Source organism: Tachyglossus aculeatus, chromosome X1 (genome assembly GCF_015852505.1).
Source record: "Tachyglossus aculeatus isolate mTacAcu1 chromosome X1, mTacAcu1.pri, whole genome shotgun sequence".
In the NCBI taxonomy this organism is placed as follows: domain Eukaryota; kingdom Metazoa; phylum Chordata; class Mammalia; order Monotremata; family Tachyglossidae; genus Tachyglossus; species Tachyglossus aculeatus.
Window position 1 is genome coordinate 116,416,029 of NC_052101.1, and position 22,437 is coordinate 116,438,465.

General features: G+C 54.6%; 3 protein-coding genes across 3 annotated transcripts in view; 1 reads left to right on the top strand and 2 right to left on the bottom strand.

The window, feature by feature from the left end:
* The first annotated feature begins 1,660 nt into the window (after positions 1-1,660).
* GPR108 (G protein-coupled receptor 108) lies at positions 1,661-12,877 on the top strand. Its single transcript, XM_038772549.1, has 18 exons — positions 1,661-1,783; positions 4,262-4,378; positions 4,887-4,937; positions 5,498-5,583; positions 5,845-5,969; positions 6,119-6,183; positions 6,292-6,357; positions 6,565-6,666; positions 6,893-7,026; positions 7,153-7,228; positions 7,640-7,713; positions 7,863-7,980; positions 8,523-8,653; positions 10,101-10,144; positions 10,529-10,578; positions 10,831-10,914; positions 11,083-11,213; positions 11,575-12,877. Exons 1-18 carry the CDS (start codon positions 1,661-1,663, stop codon positions 11,633-11,635), a joined length of 1,638 nt encoding a protein of 545 aa, XP_038628477.1. The 3' UTR covers positions 11,636-12,877.
* On the bottom strand, positions 12,632-17,001 carry LOC119950290 (retinol dehydrogenase 8-like). The gene is made up of 7 exons (XM_038772550.1): positions 16,971-17,001; positions 16,020-16,118; positions 15,442-15,603; positions 14,598-14,777; positions 14,392-14,485; positions 13,669-13,852; positions 12,632-13,442 (listed from the first exon to the last, which is right to left on the bottom strand). Exons 2-7 carry the CDS (start codon positions 16,114-16,116, stop codon positions 13,209-13,211), a joined length of 951 nt encoding a protein of 316 aa, XP_038628478.1. The 5' UTR covers positions 16,117-16,118; positions 16,971-17,001; the 3' UTR covers positions 12,632-13,208.
* Positions 17,002-19,854: 2,853 nt separating this feature from the next.
* Positions 19,855-22,437, bottom strand: part of LOC119949924 (complement C3-like) — a 37,579-nt gene continuing 34,996 nt past the window's right edge. The window contains exons 37-40 of the mRNA XM_038771779.1: positions 21,551-21,637; positions 21,006-21,089; positions 20,531-20,666; positions 19,855-20,210 (exon numbers count right to left, since the gene is read on the bottom strand). Coding sequence (XP_038627707.1) covers positions 20,030-20,210; positions 20,531-20,666; positions 21,006-21,089; positions 21,551-21,637 — 488 coding nt within the window. The 3' untranslated portion in view covers positions 19,855-20,029. The remainder of the gene's footprint in view (positions 20,211-20,530; positions 20,667-21,005; positions 21,090-21,550; positions 21,638-22,437) is intronic.

Genomic DNA, 22,437 nt, shown 5'->3' on the forward strand with positions numbered 1-22,437 from the left:
CACTCTGCTGCTGCCCGGATTATTTTTCTATAAAACCATTCAGGACATGTCACCCTGCTCCTCCAAAGACTCCAGGGGTTGCCCATCCACCTCCACATCAAACAAAAACTCCTCACCATTGGCTTTAAAGCACTCCCTCACCTTGTCCCCTTCTACCTCACCTTGCAACTCGCCTACTACAACCCAGCCGGCACACATCGATCCTCTAATCTGACTTTCTCACTGTACCTTGATCTTGCCTACCTCGCGGACCCCTGGCCCACGTCCTGCCTCTGGCCTGTAATGCCCTCCCTCCTCAAATCCGACAGACAATTATCCCCCCCCTTCAAAGACTTATTGAAGGCACATCTCCTCCAGGAGGCCTTCCCTAAGCCCCCCCTTCCTCTTCTCCCACTCCCTTCTGCATCACCCTGACTTACTCCCTTTATTCTTCTCCCCTCCCAGCCCCAGAGCACTTATTACTTATCTGTAATTTTATTTAGTTTTATTATTGTCTGTCTCCCCCACTCTAGACTGTAAGCTCGTTGTGGGCAAGGAAAGTGTCTGTTTATTATTGTATTGTACTCTTCCAAGCGCTTAGTACAGTGCTCTGCACACAGTAAGCGCTCCATAATGATTGAATAAATGAATGGGCTTACATCCGCGTGCATTTTCCCAGCACTTAATACACTGCATTACTTCTAGCGGATGTGGCTCAGTGGAAAGAGCACGGACTTTGGAGTCACAGTTCATGGGTTCAAATCCTGGCTCTGCCAATTATCAGCTGTGTGACTTTGGGCAAGTCACTTAACTTCTCTGGGCCTCAGTTACCTCATCTGTAAAAGAGAAGCAGTGTGGCTCAGTGGAAAGAGCACGGGCTTTGGAGTCAGAGGTCATGGGTTCGAATCCCGACTCCGCCACATGTCTGCTGTGTGATCTTGGGCAAGTCACTTCACTTCTCTGGGCCTCAGTTACCTCATCTGTAAAATGGGGATTAAGACTGTGAGCCCCCCGTGGGACAACCTGATCACCCAGCGCGTAGAACAGTGCTATGCACATAGTAAGCGCTTAATAAATGCCATTATTATTATTATTATTACTATGTGGGAGTTGGGGAAACTGGAACACCACAGGGCCGGGGAAATTGGACGGCATGTGGCGAGCAGAATAGTCAGGAATACTGAAAGGGGTGGGGGAAGTGGCAGGCAAGGAGACTGAGAAACTGATAAAGGGTGGACCCGATCAGAGTGGGTAGCTAAGAACGACACGGACAGCAGTTTCTGTTTATAATCCAAAAGGGCCACGTCCTAATTAGTTGCCACGATTCCGGGAAGCGAAGAGCTCCCCCACCCGCCAGCGTTTCCATGCCAACGTCGTTCGGGAAATGTAGTCTCCACTACGAGCGGGCGGGGAATTTCCGCCTTTCCTGGGAGAGTGACCATTGGTCGGGATGCTTGTCTGTCAGGTCACACCTTACAGAGCCTCCTTGGTGATTAGTTTCGGATAGTGTAGCGAGCCAAGGGTGTGGAGCACTCTGATTGGGCCTTCCTGCTGCCTGTCTGCTGATGGGCGGGCGGATGTTGGAGACGCGGCCGGTGAGTGGCCAAAGCGAACACAGACGCGCGGCGATTGGCTAGTTTGAGAGCAGGCCCGAGCCCGGGGGGCGGCGGCGGTTCTAGCGATGGCCGAGAGCGGGAGGGGGGGTCTCGGGAGTGAGACCCCGGGGAAGGTGGCCCGGCTGCTCCTGTTGGGGCTGTGGCTGGTGGAGGGCTGCTCGGGGCGAATCCACCTGCTGGAGCTGACGGTAAGGTCGCGTGGAGGCGGGGGAAACTGGTATACCGGGCCGTCTCCCTCCCCCAATCATAATGATGGCATTTGTTAAGCCCCTGCTACGTGCCAAGCGCTGTCCTAAGCGCTGGGGTGATCCGGTTGTCCCACGTGGAGCTGACAGTCTGAAGCCCCATTTTTGTTAGTGTGTTTGGTTTTGTTCTCCGTCTCCCCCTTTTAGACTGTGAGCCCACTGCTGAGTAGGGACTGTCTCTGTGTGTTACCAACTTGTACTTCCCAAGCGCGTAGTACAGTGCTCTGCACACAGTAAGCGCTCAATAAATACTGTTGATGATGATGATGACTTTACAGATGAGGGAACGGGGGCCCAGAGAAGTTAAGTCACTTGCCCAAAGTCACACAGCTGATCAGCGGCGGAGCTGACAGTCTTAATCCCCATTTTACAGATGAGGGAACTGAGGCCCAGAGAAGTTAAGTCGCCCAAAGTCACACAGCTGATACGGGATTAGAACCCATGACCTCTGACTCCCAAGCCCGGGCTCCTTCCACGGAGCCAAGCTGCTTCTCTTAAGCAGCTTTCCAACTTCCCCTGCCCTCCCGAACGAGTTTGCCCAATGTTCCCTCCACTTAAGTTTCTTTTAAAATCCCAGCATCCTTACTGACTCTCCATCTCGACCCCCCTGGGTTTGTTGTTTCACTTCTTACCAATGTGGGGCCGCCTAGGCTCACTAACTCCCTGTTTCTCGCATCCATCACCCCCTTTCCTAGCTGGTGGAACGGAAATTCTTCCCCCATCTGGCCTGGAATTCCCTTCCCCTCATATCCAACAGACCACCACTTTCCCTGTCTTCAAAACCCTCTTAAAAATCACATCTCACCCAGGAACCCTTCCCTGGGTAATCACTCTTTCCCCTTCCCCTCTGCGTCTCCTGGGCACTTAAGCATTTTTGGTATTCCCCACCCCCAGCCCATATATCCATATCTTATGTCCATATCTTTCTTTTTAAAATTCTTAAATTTAAATTTCTTTTTAGAGAAGCAGCGTGGCTCAGTGGAAAGAGCACGGGCTTTGGAGTTACAGGTCATGGGTTCAAGCCCCTGCTACGCCAACTGTCAGCTGTGTGACTCTGGGCAAGTCACTTCTTTGTGCCTCAGTTACCTCATCTGTAAAATGGGGATTAAAACTGTGAGCCCCCCGTGGGACAACCTGATCACCTTGTAACCTCCCCAGAGCTTAGAACAGTGCTTTGCACATAGTAAGCGCTTAATAAATACCATCATTATTATTATTATTATTAAATGGCATTTGTTGAGCACTTTCTATGAGCCAAACACCATTCTAAGTGCTGGGGTAGATACAAAGTTGGACCCAGCCCATGCCCCACATGGAGCTCACAGTCATAATGCTCATTTTACAGATGAGGCAACTGAGGCACAGAAGTTAAGTGACTTGCCCAAGGTCACACAAGAAAGTGGCAGATCCAGGACTAGAACCCGGGTCCTTCTGACGCCCAGGTTCTGTTCTGCCTCCTCTCCTATCTGTAATTTATTTTCACATCTGTCTCCCCCTCTAGACTGTAAGCTCATTGTGGGCAGGAAACGTCTACCAACCAAATGTATTATCCTCTCCCAAGCGCTTAGTACAGTGCTCAGCACACAGTAAGCACATAATAAATGCCATTGATTGATTAGGAGCCCATGCTTCTCTTGAGCGCTCTTCTCCCCCGTCATCTCACCCTAAACTTTCTTAATATCCTCATCAGTGTGTAGCCCTACTTCCAGCTTCCATCCCCACCTGTCCTTCAAGTGATGAGTTGTGGAGCTGATACCCTCGTTGTCCCTGGAAAATGGCCCCAAGAGGGGAATGCAGGGCCTGGGGCAGACAGGACTCCCCCCGGGGTTGAAGCCAGTTGCATCTGAAAGTCAAGCCATTTATCAACCGAGGACCTCCAACACTTAACGACGCGATGTCCAATTTTTCTCCCCACAGTTACCTTTCTATCAGCCCCGCACATTCCCTGTCTTCACCCTGCACCTTCGTATGTCGGGGTTTTGGGGAACAGAAAAGTTGCCTTAGGGGTGTCTCTTCCCTGCCATCTTTCTCCTCTCGCCACCCCAATCTCCTTTAGTATTTGTGGGGTAAGTCCACTGTGCGGTAACCCCTGGTCTGCCCTCGTACTCCGTGAGCCCTGGAAAGTGAGTTTTGTTCCCGTCACAGATATGATCCTGATGCTGTGTTGGCATGGTGGGAATTATCTGGATAATTTCTGCCTCCCATCACCTTGTCTGCAATAATCCACAATCCAATGATGCTCTTGTCACAGGTGTCCCCTCAGTGACCTGCCCACCCTCTCTTCAGCCTAGATTCAATTGGCATGGCTGAGCCATGATAAGGTGGCTTCTGGGGTGGGTGCAAAATGAGGGGCTGGCAGGGACTTGGCCCTCGGAGGGTATGGGAAGGGGAACAGGTTCCTGATGGCTGTGGCTTCTACAGGGGGAAAAGCGAGCTGCCATCCACCTCAACAGCTTTGGCTTCTATGCCAATGGCACCTTGGAGGTCAACCTCAGCCGGCTGCAATTCGACTTCGACCAGGCAGGCCAGGCCCATGAGGTGAGGGTCCCGCTCAGGGATGAGGCCCCGGGGGTGGTGAGGGAGTGGAGCTTCTGAACGATGGTCAGCCCTGCTGGGCTGCTGCCTGGAGAAGGAGGCAAGCACCAAGGAGGGAGTCAAAGGAGGAAAGGGACCCATAATTTTCCTTAGTGTCTACCTGTCTCCTCCGGTGGACTGTAAACTCCTTGAAGGCAGGGAGCATTTCTACCAAATCTCTTGGATTGTCCTCTCCCAAGAGTTTAGTCCAGTGCTCTGCACCCAGGAAGTGCTTAATAAATACCATTGATTGAGTCATTCCAGTGTTCAGCATACAGGAGGTGCATGGTAAGTACCATTGAGGGTTTGGTGGAGCCTTATTGAATGGGGGATGGGGGAGTGTCAGAGAAGAGCAGGGAGTAGCGTTTTGGCAATTCTAAATTGTGACCTCAGGCTGCAGGGAGGAGGCCTGCAGTGCTTGGTGGGATTAGACAGCTTGGACCCTGCACACTGACCCTCTCCATCTGCACAGATTGGCTTCAGCTTGTCCCGAGTCAAGCCCGACAGCATCCGCTCCTATATGGTGAGTTTGGGTGGAGGTACCCCCAGGGATTGACAGTATCTTCCCCCCACCCCAAATCTAGGTGGATGAGAATTAGGCAGAGCATGGGTTCATTTGAGTAGGGTTGACGTGGGCTACTTGAGCAGAGGTGGGGGGAGACACAGTCCAACTTTCACTTTAAGGTGGCCCAGAGTTGTGACAGATCTTTACTTTTCTCACCTACTTGTGTTCACTAATCCAGAGACCGTGGACTTGGAACAGAGGGAAAAGGGGTAGGAGCAGAGCATGGGGGAGGAGCATCTCTTTGGCATCTAACAGGCCTGTTCTAGACCTGGGTGCCCTGGATGGGAATCTGATAGAATTGTGGGGGGAGTCACGGGAATGCCCTCTCCTCAGCCTAAGGGCTCTTCGAACCAGGCTTCCCCCAGAGTCCTTCCTTACGCTCCTTACACCTACCTGTGCCCCAGACCTCCTTCTCTGTCTGGAGGTAGGGGCCAGAGACACACCTAGGCACCCTCCTACTCCCTGGGGTCCAGGGCTCCCCCCTGTTCTACAGTCACCTGACTCCCCACCCCCTGCAGGCCTCTGAGCCCCACACCTGTGCCTTGGATCAGAAGAACAGCAGCAACCTGCTCGTCCTCTTCCTCATCAAAATCAAGGAGAAGCGGTGAGCGGGGCCTGGGTGGACCCCCCCTGCTGCCATCAGGGCCGAGGACCAGGAGGCAGACCTGGCCAAGTGGACCGGGGCAGTTCCCCGGCCGTCCAGGCGGTCCATCCCAAGAGGTTAGCACCCGGAGGCCCCAGGAGATCGGGACTCCCCGACAACAAGCCCTGGGCCAGGGGAGCCGAAAGGACAACTCTGTTCCCCCAAAGGCCTGCTCTTCCCGCTCTCTTGGCCTCTGTAGCCCTTGGCTTTCCCCTCCCCCAGGGTCCAAGTCCACGAATTTGGGGTGCAGAAGAAGCTGCACATACGCTCAGGGCTTCTCCCTGAGGTCCGGGATGTGGCTGCCGAATCCCAGAGCAGGAAGCTTCCCCAGCCCCAGTGGGGCAATGGTGAGTTGGACTAGGGCCCCCTTCCCCAGGGGCCTGGCGATGTAGGGCTTGATGGGGGAGATGGGTGGGAAAGGTCCCATGGGTGGCCGAACAGCCCTGAGACCTCCAGTCTCCGTTTGTCCTGCTGTAGCCCTGTATCTGTCTTGTAGGGACCGATGGACCTAATCAAGATTCCGGGGAGCAACCACAGCTGGGACAAGAGGCGGAGAGCCAGGTGAGGGGGCAGGCGGGGTTGGGACCTGGCTTGAGCCGGAACCCTGCCGAGGCTCGAGGTGGAGAGAGGAAGAAACCTGAGGGCCCGCTGGAATCTCTCTCCTTGTAGGTGGCCACTGGGAAAGGGGACTTGGTGTTGGCCCTGGGCCACGTGAACGATTCCTATAACTTCAGTGTAAGTTCCGGGGTAGGAGGGGGAGTTGGGGGAGGGGACCGGGCCTCTCTTCATTCCAAGGGCTGTTGGGGTCCCAACACCTGCCCTAGAGGACAAAGCAAACCTCCCTGGCTGAGAGGTTCCCGGGGCTGCCGAGGGGACTGTTTGGTGTGTGGTGGGGAAGGGGTACGTGAGCCGCTCCCCGCATCTAACCTCTTCCTGGTCTAGTTCCACCTGGTGATCAGCTCCCAGGCAGAAGGGCTCTACAACTTCAACTTCCACAACTGCTATAACATCAACCCTGGCCAGGAGAAACCCTACAACATCACTGTGAGTGCCCAGGCCTCCTCCCACGCTCTATGACCCTCTGGGTCCTGAAAATGTTCATTCCAAGAGCCTCAGCCAGGCCGTCCCCTTCCTCACCTCCCCGTGCTTTATGGGAAGGGAGAACAGAGCTTAGATCCGGCTCCACCATTCCTCTGCCTGGGGAGGGTTCTGAGGGATGGACCTCTCCTGTGGCAGACTTACCCCCCACCCCCTCCACCCCTGCTTCCAGGTGATGATCCGGGAGAAGAACCCTGAGGGCTTCCTATCCGCGGCGGAGATCCCACTCTTCAAGCTGTACCTGGTCATGGCTGCCTGCTTCTTGGGGGCAGCTTCCGCTTGGGTCTCCGTCCTCTGCAAGCACAGGTATTGCTTTGCCCCTGGCCCACTCGCTGCCAAGGCCCTTGCCAAAGCTCACGAGCCCTTTCTAGGATTCAGAGCTCCCAGAATGCAGTTCTCTTGTCTCCCCACCCAACTCATTCCTCCCCTCAGGTACAACGTCTTCAAGATCCATTGGTTGATGGCAGCCCTGGCCTTCACTAAGAGCACTTCTCTCCTCTTCCGGAGTGTGAGTTGGGGATGAGGCAGGGGATGTTTCTCTTTCTGCTCCCCCTAATCGCCCCCCCCCCGTGGTTTTGGTGGTTTCAGTCTCACATCACGGAGGGGTTGGGTTGGGTCTGTTTTGAGGAGGGGACAGAGAGTTGGGGATGCCAGTTGGCAAGAGCTGGGGAGGGTGAAGGTGCCCCCCCTGCCCCATCTCATTGAGTCTCCTTAGGAGAAGTGCAGGGGGGATGCACTGGATTCCAAAGAGAGAGACCAAGGCTGTTCCTTCCCATGCAGCACTCCAGCCTCCTCAATGCCCTCACCCCTCTCCCCCCAGGCTTGTCACCACCTCAGGACCTAGGCTTGGACTTCTGGACCCTGGGCATAGGTGTGTGTCTTTATCTCTCTCTCTTTCTCTCTGTTTCTTTCTCTCCAGATCAACTACTATTTTATCAACAATCAAGGCCATCCCATTGAGGGCCTGGCCATCATGTACTACATCACCCATCTGTGAGTGTCTGGGGGTGGTGGAAGGAAGAGAAGGAAATCTCAGGTGGAGTGGCTGGACTGAAGGCAGGAGGGGCAGTGGGGGCTAGTGAGCTCAAGGGAGGGGAGAGCCTCCCTATCCCTGCTCTGCTCCAATCCCACTACCTCCTTAGGCTGAAGGGTGCCCTTCTCTTCATCACCATTGTCCTCATCGGCACTGGATGGACCTTTATCAAGTACATCCTGTCTGACAAGGAGAAGAAAATATTCATCATTGTCATCCCACTGCAGGTACTGCCTTGCTCCGGGGCCCTTGATCCTGGCTCCCCCAACCCCCATTCAAATGCTGCTTCTTCAACTCTGCCCCCAAACTGCTGCTCTCCTGAAGGGGAAAGGGGACGAAGTCCTGTCCAAGCCAGAAATCTAGCATGCCACCCGCGGCATCTCGCTTCAGCTCCTGCTTGACTTGGCCCTGAGGGAGAGTCGCTATGGAGATAAGCCCCCTCGCCCTCCCCCCTGCCCCCCAAAAAACCAAGCCCTGCAACTTAGACGAGAAATCCTAGAGGACTAGGGCAGATAGGGTTACTGGTCCCCAGGACCTTTCTACTCAAGGAGCTGGGGCCCGGGATGGAAGGGAAATGGGATTGGGTTAGACAGGACTAGGGCTGGTTGGGAGTCTTTACGGTTTGGATTCTCTTCTCCGGGGCTGCCTGTGTCCCACATAGAATGTCTAGGCCTGCTGTGGTTGGTGGGGGGCTGGGGTCTCTCATCTTTCTTGGTAGTAGTAGCAGTACACCAATCTGGATTTTTTGGGTCTCTGTCTATCCACCCAGGTCCTGGCCAACATTGCCTACATCATCATTGAATCTACAGAGGAGGGCACCAGTGACTATGCCCTCTGGAAGGAGATTCTCTTCCTGGTGGATCTGATCTGTTGTGGGGCCATCCTCTTACCTGTGGTGTGGTGAGTCCATTCCCCCTCATCTCTCCCGTCCTCTCTCTCCACCCCCCAGCCCCTTGGGTCTCTAGGCCAGGTTAGCACCCACCACAGCAGAGATCCCAAGGTCCTTTCCCAAGAAGCTTCTGGGAAAGTTGCGCTTTGCTTTTTAGATGGTAAACCCTGTGTAGGACAGGGACTGTATCCAGCTGAGTAATCTTGTATCACCATAGAGCTTGGCACATAGTAGGCACATCACAAATGCCCCAATTATTATTATTTATTATTATTATTATTATTATTAGGAAAGGAGTCTGGGTCCCAGACCAGGAAAGAGCAGGAGAATGGGAGCTACATGGCTTGCTTCCACCCCCATTCTGTGTCAGCTCGCTGGTGGGACCCCAGAGTGGTTTTATCCCCACCTCCCCACACCTCCAGAGGTTGCCCATTCTTCTCTGTTTCGTGCCTGGAGCTCCCTTCCTCTTCACATCCAGCAAATCGTTGCTTGCCCCATCTTCAAAGCCCTTCTGAAATCACAATTTCTGTAGGAGGCTTTCCCTGATAATCTGTTATCGTCCCACCCTATTTCCCCATCTGTGGCCACGTCAGCACTTTTTTTTTTAATGGTACTTGTTAAGCACTTACTAAGCAGCGTTGCTCAGTGGAAGGAGCACGGGCTTTGGAGTCAGAGGTCATGGGTTCAAATCCCAGCTCTGCCAATTGCCAGCTGTGTGACTTTGGGCAAGTCACTTAACTTCTCTGTGCCTGTTACCTCATCTGTAAAATGGGGATTAAGACTGTGAGCCCCCCGTGGGACAACCTGATCACCTTGCAACCTCCCCAGCACTTAGAACAGTGCTCTGCACATAGTAAGTGCTTAGTAAATACTATCATTATTATTATTATTATTATGTGCCAAGCAGTGTACTAAGCGCTGGGGTAGATACAAGCTAATCAGGTTGGACACAGTCCCTGTCCCACATGGGGCTCACAGTCTAAGTAGGAGGGAGTAGTATTTAATCCCCGTTACAAATGAGGTAACTTTTGCACCACCTAAATACTCAGGTACTCATACATTTCCCCAACCCAAGAGAGAGACAACACACACACACATACGCTCTCCCTTTCTCTCTCTCACACTTTTACATAGCCTTACACTCTATTGCTTCCCTCTAGCAGTAATCTGTTTTAATGTCTGCCTCCCCCACTAGATTGTAAGCTCCTCAAGAGCAGGGATCATGTATATCAACTCATATTGTATGTACTAGTCCAGTGCTCTGCAGTAAGCATTCAGTCAGTACCATTGATTGCATGGATCCACCCCCTGTAGGATCTAAAGAAGTATGGCCAGGAAATTAGGAAAAAGTCCCTGAGGGAGAGTGTTAGGGGTTGCTACAGCCTTGAGCTTCCCTCCCTCTGATACCTTCCCCTTCCTCTGATGCCTCCCCTTCCCCCGACCCCTGTTTTGCGGCAGGTCCATTCGCCATCTTCAAGAGGCATCCAGCATGGATGGAAAGGGTGAGTCTCCGCTCTTTGGCTCTGTCTCTCCCCAACTGCTTAGTGAGAAGCAGCGTGGCTTAGTGGAAAGAGTATGGGCTTGGTAGTCAGAGGTCATGGGTTCTAATCCCAGCTCCTCCACTTGTCAGCTGTGTGACTTTGGGCAAGTCACTTAACATCTCTGTGCCTCAGTTACCTCATCTGGAAAATGGGGATTTAAGACTGTGAGCCCCGCGTGGGACAACCTGATTATTTTGTATCTCCCCCAGTGCTTAGAACAGTGCTTGGCACATAGTAAGTGCTTAACAAATACCATCATCATCATCGTCTCCTGTAACCCCTCTGCCCAGCACGCTCCATGGGACATTGTCCACAGCCCTGATGCTCACTTTCCTTGTCCTGCAGTGGCTATGAATCTGGCAAAACTGAAGCTGTTCCGCCATTACTACGTCATGGTATGTGTGCCAAGTGGTGGTAAGAACAGGGAGGCTAGGGTTCTGACACCACTGGCCCCTCTCATCCTCCGGCTGGCCGATGAGGCTGTTGAGTGGCGGTCTCTATCCGACGGTCTGCCTCCGTTAAGCTGTGAGCTTCCCAAGAGCAGGCTGGCACTGCTTCCAATCTCACTCCTTCCTAGCAGCCATGGGCTCGGGACACCGTATCGCCCTCCCCTTCCCTCCCTTCCTTTTTCTTTTCCCCCTCCACAGATCGTGTGTTACATCTATTTCACCCGCATCATCGCCATCCTGCTTCGGGTCATTGTCCCCTTCCAGTGGCAGTGGCTTTATAATGTGAGTGGGTTGCGGGGAGGCCCAGGGGAGCATGATGTGTGGTGGCTCTGTCCTGCCTGGGACAGCCTGGCTCCCTGCTGCAAGGAGGAGGTGGTTGGGGCTGACAGGACTTGGGGTGGGGGTCACCGTAAGAGGTAACGGGGCCGCCCGCGGCCTCCTCTACTCCAGCTGCTGGTGGAGGTGTCCACGCTAGTCTTCTTCGTGCTGACGGGGTACAAGTTCCGCCCAGCCTCCAACAATCCCTACCTGCAGCTGCCCCAGGAGGAGGAGGAGGAGGAGGACATTCAGATGGACCAAGTGTGAGCCAGGCTGTGGGGGAGGGAGAAGGCCAGAGAGGAGAATGGGAGGAGAGCTATGAGGTCCTTGGCCCCCTGGATCCATATTGACCTCCCCCTACCCTTCCCCCTGTCAAGCTGGGAATTCTGGACTGAACCTGCCCTTGGGGCCTTGTGCAATAGCATCCCCCCGTGCCCCCCCCCCCCCCCCCCCCCCCCGCCCCCGCCCGGCCAATCCTTCCCTGCGGAGCCAGGAACTGGACCAGCCTCCAGGGTCAGGGGTTGACATTCAATTTTCTGAGGTGGCCACTGAGGCCGAGCAAGTCCCTACCCCTCAACCTCCTAGACCCTTCTTTCTTCCCTCTCCCTGTCTTCCCTCTTCTAGGGTGACAGAATCAGGCCTGCGGGAAGGCCTGTCCAAGAGCAACAAGACAGCCAATGGATGAAAGACTCTCTAAGCTTGGCCAGATGGGACCCCTGCTGCTGCTGGCCCTCATCCCCGGCATTTGGACAACCTGGACTCTTTCTCTTCCCCCCTGGCTGGGGCCCTTATTCCAGAGTCCCATGAACACCGCCCCCCCACTTTGAGTTGGGGCCATCTCCTTCCCCTTCTTCTCCCCACCCCCAAAACTGACCTCACCATTGGACCCCAGCCTCCTTGCACTTTTGGAATGGCTTAATTCTCACTCTTCCCCTCCCTCTCTCTGCACCTCTCCACAGCCGTGCACCAGGCCTGCTGGGACCAGTTCCCCTTCCCTATCACCCATCTCCCTGTCCCTCACCTAAATGGGTGGCTGGGCCTTGGAAGGACCAAACTGTTGGGGTGGGGCTAGTTCACATTCCTTCTGTTATGGCCCCCAGGCTCCTCCTTAGGGCCTCACTGGGACCAAGCTAGCTGTGCAGGGTGAGGGAGCAGGATTAGGTTCTAGGCCTCTAGCATTTTCTGTCCTGGAGACATGGGCACAGCTGCATGGACTGCCACTTCTGGGATAGGGGGTGGGATTAAGGCAGAGTGGGTGGGGTGCAGGGGTTCTGTGTCCTCTCACTTCATTCTTATGGTCAGGCACCTCCCTTCCCACCCCCAAACTGGGCCTCCCGTTTCCTTGCCTAGGGTCCAGTTGTCTAGGTACAAAGGTCAGTCCCTCTTTGCTTAAGTTATTGTCCCTGACCTCGGTGGGGTTCCTGTCTTCCGCTCCCTGCTACCCCAGGCTGCTCTCTCTACTGTGTGCTAGCACCTGCTGGTATACAATAATTACCCTTTTTTGGCTAAGCAGTGCTCTGATGTGCCCTCGTTGTACCCCTGCCCCTTGGAATCAGCCATCCTGCGAAGACCACCGCAGAGATACACACATGCACACTTACTTCCCCTGGCCTTGGCACCTTACCTGGCCTTTTCTCCCTCCCCAAGCCATGGTGGGTGAGGATCAGCAGAGGTGGGAGTCTTCATTTCACACACTGACGTTTATTGTGAACGAACCATGGTCCCTTTACCATCAGCCCTGCCAGAGCTCCACCTCACATAAATTTGGTGGCTGCAGCCCCTCCATTTCTAGGAGGGGCCTCAGGGTGCCTGACTCCATCAGGCAGCAGCTCCACCTACTCATAGCTGAAACCACAGCAGCACCTGGGATGGTCCAGATCCTTCCTCTGGCTTCCCTCTCCCTTCCCAGCTATTTCCCCCGCCTCCCCACCGCCCCCATCCACCCCCAGGGCCCAGAGCTGTTTGGAGCAGGTTCAGCTGGGGCCTGGGCCTGCAGAATAAAGGAAGCTCGGGAAGGTGACGTTCAGGAAAGCTAGGTCCCAGGGAGGGCAGGGCCAGCCTGGTCGTCTTCCCTAGGAGTTACCTTGACTGCCCCTATCCCCTGCACTGAGGGGAGCAGCTCCTAACCAAGAGGTGGAGGGAGAGGGAATGCCCCTTATAAATAAGGCCCCCCACCCCCCAACCCCAGCTAGTCACACAGAGGCAATGAGAACACTGAAGCTACAGGGGGCTGAGGGGTACTGAGGGTGGGGAGGTTGTCAGGCCTGGGGCCGTCGGTAGTCCAGATCCCGCCGCTTGCGCCACTGCAGCATCTTAAGCAGGCTCAGGCTGGCCTTGAAGAGGCGATCGTGCTGGAAGATGAGCTGGTGAAAGGCACTGATGGGCAGGTTGCCCGTTGGGTCGGCATGTTTGAGCGTGGTCAGGGGGGTGTAGACGCTGTTGGTCTGGTAGCGGAAGGGTGGGCTGGGTGCCACGATCACCTTCAGCACATGCTGGCGGGAGAGGGGGCAGCTCTATCAGGGTGAGGGGAGGAGGGGGGATGCAGGGGCCTGGGCCTCCAGGCCTGGTCAGGGCCTCAGTTTCCCCCACAGGCAGGAGAGGAACCTGTAGTCCCCCGGTTTGCCCATCCCATGCCCTGGGTGGGCAGTGGGGTTGGAGGGGGTTGGGGCGAGTCAGGAGCTGAATCCTGGGGGGAGGAGGGAGGGGGGCGGGGTGTACCTCAGCCACCTCCTCCGGGGTCTGGCCCAGCACTGAAAAAATCTCCTTGGAGTAGGTCATGTAGAAACCCTGGAAGATTTGAAGGGTTTCCGGGTCCACGCCCGACAGGTCCATGTTAGCAGCTTCTGCATACAGCTTCCGCTCGAACTCCGTAACCACTGGGCCTGGTTCAATGAGGCTGATGCTGGAGGAGGGCAGATATGGGGATCCCTTGAACATGTCTCTACCCCATCCCTGGACCCTCCCCTGCCCACCACCCTGGGCAAGTAGCGGGCTCTCAAAGCTGGTTTCCCTCATAGCTCTCAAGTCTCCCTTTAAACTTGGGGGTGGGGACATGCGATCAAGCTCAGATACCTTGTTCTTTACCCCGTTATGTGCTAGAGGCTGAGTTGGGCCCTTCTTAAAATAAGGCTAAAGTGACCCCGCTCTGGACCCAGCTGCTGTCCGTCAACAGTGAAAAGGACACAGATTTAGGGTCGATTCCTCCCCAGACCTAGGGCCCTGGGAGTGGGCGTGGATGGATGTGTTTTCAGCACTTGGTACAGTGCCTGGCACATAGTAAGTGCTTAATAAATACCATTATTATGTGTTCCAGGCTCTTTGTGGAAGGGAAAATCCCCCTTGTCTCCAGCAACTTTGGGTCTTCCCCAGCCCCTCCTGCTAACAGTGGTCTCAGGATGGGGTGAGGGGAAAGAGTCATCAGCTTGGGGTCCCAGGACTCACTTCACCCCAAACTTAAGGGCTTGTAGGGCCAGGCTCTCACAGAACCCCTCCACTGCAAACTTGGAAGCACAGTAGACGTCATTGAAGAGGAGACCTGAGCAAAGGAGATTAGGCAGGGTGAGTTGGGCCTAGGTGGTGCAGAACACCCTCCGCCCTCTATCTGTTCCTCTCTCCCTCCACCATTCCCCAAGCCTGCCCCCTCCCACCTTGCAGGCCCAGGATGCTGCTCATGGCCACGATATGGCCCTGGCGTCGTCGTTTCATATCGGGGAAGACCTCGCGCACCAGCCGCGCCAGGCCGAAGAAATTGGTGTCGAAGACCCGCTGCATGGTGCCTATGCTCTGGCTCTCCATTGGCCCAATCAGCCCGATACCGGCGTTGTTCACTGTGGGGCCAAAGAGTTAGCATCTTTTCTCCCTTTCCCTGCTCCTCCTTCTCCTCTGCTTTGCCCCCCCCACCCCCCCGCCCCCAGCTAGGTGATTCTTTTTTTTTTTTTATGGTATTTGTTGAGTACCAGGCACTGTACTACGTGCTGAGGTAGGTACAAGATCATCAGGTTGGACGCAGTCCATGTCTCACATGGGGCTCACAGCTTTAATCCCCATTTTACAGATGAGGTAAGTGAGGCCCAGAGAAGTTAAGTGACTTCCCCAAAGGTCACACAACTGACAAGTGGCGGAGTCAGGATTAGAACCCAGGACCTCTCCCAGGCCCCCATTCTTTTCCCTAGGCCACTATTCTCACCTGGAAATCCCTCAATACTCAGCGCTTCTGTGCAGCCTTCTCCAGTTCCTCCCAGGAATGATGGAGTTACCCACCTTCCCTGACATCTTCCAACTGGGCAGCAGAGGGTAGGACCTCTGGGTCCTTTCCTTTGTGAACCCCAACTCCCACCACCCTGAGAGGCAGAGTTTCCACCCCTTGCCCCCCAAACAAAGGGGTGTGTGTGTGCGTGTACGTACATACGTACGTACACATGTGCACCCACCCCAAGGTCCTGGAAGACTGCCTCGTGCACCAAGCCCCACCTCCAGAGGTATCTGTCCTACCCAGCACATCCACCCGCCGGTCGGGAATACTGGCCACACACTGGCGGATGGAGTCTTCACTGGTCACGTCGAGAGCCCGGATCTCCAGGGTCTGCTCCAGGCTCTCTCCCACCTGCTCCTCCAGTGTCTTCCGCTTCTCCAGGTTCCTCATGGTGGCAAACACTGGAGAGAGGATGGGTGAGAATGGGCCCCACATCTCAGGCCTCACCTCTCCCCTAGCTGCCTGTGTCAGGGTAGCTTGCCATCTGCTACTCGAAGTGTTTCTAGCTCCCTGCTAATACAGAGGGTGGCCTCAGGGGAGGTGGAGAGGAGGGGGTGAGGCTCCTCCCAGGATTTCATGCTTTTGGGGGGGCAGGGTGGGGGCAGAAACAAGGCAGGTGCCTTTGGGATCCCCAAGCACCTTTTGGAAGAGTCAGGTTCTCCAGCTGCTCTGTTTCTCTCTCAGCGCCTGCAGGCCACAGTGCTGCCCGGCTGTCCTTGGTACCCCTGGCCAGACTTCCCTAAGGCACTGGGGCTCCTCTCCCTATTTTTCCTTCCCCCCACACTCCCCTCCCACTTCCTCCAGGACCCTGGCTCACCTCGGAATCGCTTCAGCTCATCTTTAGCCAGGCGGACGGCCAAGGCCAGGCCGATGCCGGAGGAGCAGCCAGTCAACAGGACGTTCTTGAAGGACATGGCTGGGGTAGAAGGGCACGGTGAATTCCTGGGAATCACCGTTCCCTCCCCTCTCTGGCCCCCGGACGGGAGTCTGTGAGCCACAGTGGCTCTCCTTTTTCCATTGGATTCAATTCCCCAGGTTGCAGGGCCCTACAGAGGTCACGTCCCTCAGGACTCAAGTTGAGAACCAGGATGAGTGGAGCCAAACCTGGAGGTCAGGTCTTTGGGGAGAACTGGTGGGGGAGGGTGCCGGAATGAATGGCCTAGGTTTGATTAACCCCTGCCCTGCTGGGGGCACCAAATTCCTGGAACGGTGGGGAAGGCATCGGGCCCAAGGTAGGTCAGAGGCAGATCTGGGTCGTGGAGATCGGATTTGGATCGTCAGGGGAAAAGACCAATTTGTTCTGCTCAGTCCCTTGGGTGCCTCCTGCCTGCAGGTAACCAGGCACGAGACTAGCTCCCCACTTGGTGCTCCTCTGCTAGGTGCTCATCCCACGGAGAGTGAGAGAGAGAGAGTGTTGGGGGGTGGGGGGGCAGGCAAGGGGATTAATGGGCTTGTAATGGGAGATTAGGTCCTGGAAGAGGATGAAGGAGGCCTGAGGAGGAGCAACGGGGGGGCCCCACTCTCCTATGCCCAAGGATGGCGAGGTTACCCCCAATCCAGTCTTGCTCCCCTGATTTTCGGGGAGCAGCCTTCCCACCGGTGCTCCAGGCCGGATGGGATGGTAGTGGGGGTTTCCCCCCACTCCCCATCTAGAGGTATTCCAACCGTTCGGGTACCCGGGATCTTCCCCCGGCATCACCCCCCGGCCCCGGTCCCTTGACGGAGGCAGCCGCATCCCGCTTTTGACCCTTTCCCCCGGCCCCGCTACCTGCAGCTACGAAGAGCGTCGGCTCCGGCTCCGGGCTGGTTCCCTCCCTCCCTCCCTCCTCCCTCCACCGTGGGCCGGCTCCGCTCCAGGATCCGCCCCCCTCCCGACCCAGAGGATACTGGGGCTTGTAGTCCATCTCCCTGCCCGCTCGCCCCCAGCCCCAGCTCCCGGGTGGGCCCTCCCCTCCGCGGGAGGCGAGAGAGGAAGGTGAAGACGCCCAGAGAGGGGGGAAGTGGAGAGCCGGGGGAGGGGAAGGTGCGCTCTAATCCCAGCTCCGCCCCTTGTCTGCTGTGTGACCTTGGACAAGTCACTTGACTTCCCGGGCTTCAGTTCCCTCTTCTGCAAAAAGGGGATTCAGTACCCATTCTCCCCGCCACGTAGACTGCGAGGTCCATGTGAGACCTGATGAGTTTATATCCACCCTAACACCTAGTACAATGTTTGGCACATAGTCAGTCTTTTTTTTTTTAATGGTATTTGTTAAGCACTTACTTTGTGCCAGGCACTGTATTAAGTGCTAGGGGAGATAACAAGCAAATCAGGTTGGACACAGTTCCTGCCACATGGGGCTCACAGTTTTAATCTCCATTTTACAGATGAGGGAGCTGAGGCACAGACAAGTTAAGTGACTTGCCTAAGGTCCCACAGCAGAAAAATTGGCAGAGTCAGGATTAGAACCCAGGTCCACATCAAACAGAAACACCTCACCATTGGCTTTATAGCACTCAATCAATCACCTTGCCCCCTGCTACCTCACCTCGCCACTCTCCTACTACAACCCAGGTCACACACTTCGCTCCTCTAAAGCTAACCTTCTCACTGTATCTCTAGTCCGTCTATTCCATCGCAGACCTCTCGCCCACATCCTTCCTGCCTCTGGCCTGGAATGCCCTCCCTCCTCATATCCGACAGACAATTACTCTCCACCCCTTTCAAAGCCCTTACTGAACCGTACATCTCCAAGAGGCCTTCCCTGACTAAGCCCTCCTTTCCTTTTCTCCCACTCTGCCTCGCCCTGACTTACTCCCTTTATTCATCCCCCCTCCCAACCCCACAACACTTACTTATGTATCTGTAATTATTTATTTTAATGTCTGTCTCCCCCTCTAGACTGTAATCTAATTGTGGGCAGGGAATGTGCCCGTTTATTATTATTATTATTATTATTAACAACAATAATAGTAATAATAATAATAATGGTACTTGTTAAGCACTTAAGCACAGCCAAGCACCATTCAAAGCACTGGTGTAGATACAAGGTATTCAGGTTAACTCATGTTGGGCTCACAGTCTTAATACCCATTTTACGGATGAGGGAGCTGAGGCACAGGGAAGTTAAGTGACTTGCCCAAAGTCACACAGCAGACAAGTGGCGAAGCGGGGATTAGAACCCATGACCTCTGACTCCCAAGCCCAGGCTCTTTCCAGTAAGCCACACTGATTCTTGTGTTATATCGTATTCTCCCAAGCGCTTAGTATGGTGCTCTGCACACAGTAAGAGCTCAATAAATATGATTGACTGACTCACTGACTTCTGACTCCTAGACTCATGCTCTAACTGCTAGGCCACACTGCTTCCGTAACAAATACCATTATTACTATTATTATTATTGTTATAATTATTATTAAGGTTGGGAAAAGTGAGGGTGTAGAGAGGAGGTACAGGGATGGAAGAGGTGGGGAAATGGAGGAGATGGGGAAAGTGACAAGGTGAGGGAAGGAAAGAGTTGGGGAGGGAGGAGGAGAGGAGGAGGAGAGCAGGGAGAAGGGAATGTGGCAAAGAAGTTAGCTCAAAGCCTTGAGCCCTAGAGGTGGGGAGAGTTTGCCACCATGGAGTCGCCTGGCATGGGCTGGGGCAAGCCTGTGGGCCTGGATTGGATTTTCTTTTCAGCAGAGAGACAGACAGACAGACAGACAGACACACACACACACACACACACACACACACCACCCCCCACCCCCAAGAGGTATGTGCAGTGATTTATATGATCAATTAATTATGATTGATAATTATTAATACTTAATATAATTGATCTATTGCTTGCAGTGTGGGAACAATGGAAAGAGTCTGAGCCTAGGAGTTGGAAGACCTGGGTTCTAATCCTAACTCTTCCACTTGCCTGCTGTGTGATCTTGGGCAAGTCACTGAACTTCTCTGACCCTCAGTTTCCTCATCTGTAAAAATGGGGGTTCAATACCTGTTCTCTCTCTTAGCCTGTGAGCCCCATGTGGGGCAAGGACTTTGTGTGACCTGATTATCCTGATGATGATTGTGGTATTTAAGTGCTTACTATGTGCCAAACACTGTTCTAAGCGCTGGGGGGATACAAGGTAATCAGGTTGTCCCATGTGGGGCTCACAGTCTCAATCCCCATTTTGCAGATGAGGTAACTGAGGCACAGAGAAGTTAAGTGGCTTGCCTTAAGGCACCCAGCAGACAAGTGGCAGAGCCGGGTTTAGAATCCACGACCTCTGACTCCCAAGCCCGTGCTTTTTCTGTTAAGCCACGCTGCTGTCCTCGTGCTTAGGACACAGCTTGGCACAAAGTAAGGGCTTAAATGACACCATAACTATTACTGACTGATATGATTGCATTGCACAGGCCTGGGATTCAGAAGGTCTTGGGTTCTGGCTCCACCACTTGTCTGCTGGGTGAACTTGGGTGAGTCACTTCACTTCTCTGGGCCTCAGTTACCTCATCTGTAAACTGGGGATTGAGACTGTGAGCCCCATGTGGGACAGGGACTGTGTTCAACTTGATAAACTTGCATCTACCTCTGCTTAGTACAGTGCCTGGCACATAGTAAACGCTTAACAAATATCACAATTACCCAGTGCTCAGTACAATGTTTACCACACAGTAAGTGCTTAACAAAGACCACAGTTGTTATGAGCAGGTTTATTCATACAGATTTGGCTCTTTCAGACCGGCATCTGCCCCTGGAGTGGGCAAAATTCACCTCCTCCCTCTAGACAGTGTCTGGGAACACAGGCTTTTCCGTTCCACGTGCCACAGAGTGCGTGGGCAGTAGACAGTGGCTGCCCTCCTTCCAGCCCCGTTACTGGGGGCAGCCCTGGGTCTGCATGTGTATGGCAAAGGCCTGCAGGTCAGAGCAGCGGGTGCTTGGGTTTGGCTCCGGCTTCCCAGTCTGGGCCGTGGCGGGCCGGCCCCCTGCTCCGCATTCGTCAGGGTGGGGCCACCACTCGATCCAAGTCTTGCTCCCCAACAGATACGCCATTCTGCGGGCCCAGAGAGGGTTCAGTGGGGCCACGCTGCCTGGCTCCTCCAGCTTCCAGCCCCGCTCCCAGCCCAGATTGGTTCAGAGGGGCTCTCCTAGGGCCAGAGCCCTCCTGGGTCGGGCTCTCACCATGTGGGCCGACAGGAGGGTCCTCCAGCAGTCTAATTGCAAGCCCTCTGACTGCAATTTTAACCCCCCTTCCCTCTCCCCAGGGCAGAATCTCCTCCTCTTGAGTTCCGTTCCCCATACCCCATGGGGAAGGCCAGTGACCCGGGATGGGTGGATGAGTAGGGGTGGGGAGGAGGTGAGAGGGGAACTTACTCAGGTTTCAGGTTCCACAAGTCCTGGCCCTGCCCCCAGATCAGGTAGGTTTGATGTATCACTAGTCCCAGGGACTCCTGGCAGGCGATGGGACTGACAAACCGACGACTCTTTCCCTGCAGTCCGGCCTCGCTCCCTGCAAGACAGCCCCATTCCACCCGGGCCTGGGGAGGCTGCAGTCGAGTTGGAGCCTGGGCTGGGCCCCTTCTGTCATGGAGGCAGAGGAGCCAAGCCCAGGGGGCAAGGGCACAGGGAATTGTGCATTCTGAATAAGTGAATGCAAATGCTATGCCAAGTCGGGGTGGTGAAGGTTTTTTTTGAAGGGGGGGAAAGGGTAACGGGACCAACCGGACTCCAGTCCTGGTTCCCCACCTGCCATCTGGAGGCGGACAGGCAGAGAAGGCTTTGGAGGAGGGACTGGGCCGGGGGGCAGAAGCTTCTGGATCTCCCCCACAAGAGGGGTGCACTCCTGTACCTTCCTTGATCACCTCCAGGACCCTCATGGTGTAAAAGTTGTACATGCCACTTCGCTGCACTTCCAGCAACTCTGCTTTGAACACTGTAGGCACACACAGGACGGGGGGCTGGTGCCGGGCTCAGAAAACTCTCCAGGAGAGGGAGGAGTGCCTGTTGTCTCTTGGCCAGTTTCCCTTCCCCATGCAGACGCAGGTGGCAAACAGTACAGTGCCCATTCCTTTTAACACCCAGGGGCAAAGCCAGTCAAGGGACCAAAACACTGCTCCCCCCACCTCCCCATAAGACCACGCTTTCCAGGTTGGGGGGGTCCCCTCCCCCAAACTCGGCTACATGAGCTCCCCAATCCCACCTCAGGTGCTTTTCCAAAAGGATTGGGAGCCAGGATGCTTAGGTTCCATGCCCAGCTCTAGATTTGGGGATTCAGGGACTCAGTCCCGGGATTTTTTTGTCTGGACTTTGTGCTTTGGTTTTCCCCATTCACCCTCCCACCCTACCCCCGACCCAGTGGGTTGGGTGGCTCCAGGGAGAGGGTCTGAGTCATACCATAGTCCATGCCACCTTCACAGGCAGCCTCCACCCTCTCAGTCACAGTCACATGTCTCTCATATTTCTTCATTAGGGTGCACTGCTCTGGAGGAGAGAATCCCAGGGGTCCTTGGTTGGGCTGGACCCTGGATCTGGGCCCTTATCCTAATGCCTTATTCAATCATATCACATTTGGCTGTGTACTCCTGAAGCACTCGGATGCTCAACCCAGTCCCTCAGCACTGAAGTCCATATTCTTCTACTCTACTACTTCCCCTATCTCAGCCCTATAGAGAAGCAGTGTGACCTAGTGGATAGAGCACAGGCCTGGGAGACAGAAGGACCTGGGGTCTAATTCTGGCTCTACCACTTGACTGCTGTGTGAACTTGGGCAAGTCATTTAACTTCCCTGTGCCTCAGTTACCTCATCTGTAAAATGAGGATTAAGACTGTGAGCCCCATGTGGGACATAGAACATGTTCAACCCGATTATTTTGTGTTTACCCCAGTGCTTAGTACAGTGCCTGGCCCGGCATATGGTAAGCGCTTAACAAATACCACTAAAAAAAATCTGTAATTTCTTTTAATGTCTGTCTCCTTCCAAAGACTATCAGCTCCCTGTGGACAGGGAACGTGTCTACCAACTCTATTGTATTGTACTTTCCCAAGTGCTTAGTACAGTGCTCTGCACACAGCAAGTGCTCAATAATTCATCATTGACTGATTGGTTGCTTGCATGGTTACCCTGGCTTGCAGGGGAGGCTGACCACACCTAGGAGAAGCCCAAGGTGGCAATTTTTCTAGGTGGAATTGGCATGTTGGGAGAGGGGGGAGGGAACAGAGATGGAGGGGAGTGGGGACAAAGGGCTGGGGACACTGTGAAGAGGGAGAGAAAGGGTCATGGG

Coding starts and splice junctions, on each gene's coding strand:
- GPR108 (XM_038772549.1), top strand. CDS start 1,661: ATGGCCGAGAGCGGGAGGGGGGGTCTCGGGAGTGAGACCCCGGGGAAG. Junction 1,784..4,261: donor TCCACCTGCTGGAGCTGACG/GTAAGGTCGCGT, acceptor TGGCTTCTACAG/GGGGAAAAGCGAGCTGCCAT. Junction 8,654..10,100: donor ATCCTCTTACCTGTGGTGTG/GTGAGTCCATTC, acceptor GTTTTGCGGCAG/GTCCATTCGCCATCTTCAAG.
- LOC119950290 (XM_038772550.1), bottom strand. CDS start 16,116: ATGTCCTTCAAGAACGTCCTGTTGACTGGCTGCTCCTCCGGCATCGGC. Junction 14,778..15,441: donor CCGGCGGGTGGATGTGCTGG/GTAGGACAGATA, acceptor TTGGCCCCACAG/TGAACAACGCCGGTATCGGG. Junction 13,443..13,668: donor CCCCGGAGGAGGTGGCTGAG/GTACACCCCGCC, acceptor CTCTCCCGCCAG/CATGTGCTGAAGGTGATCGT.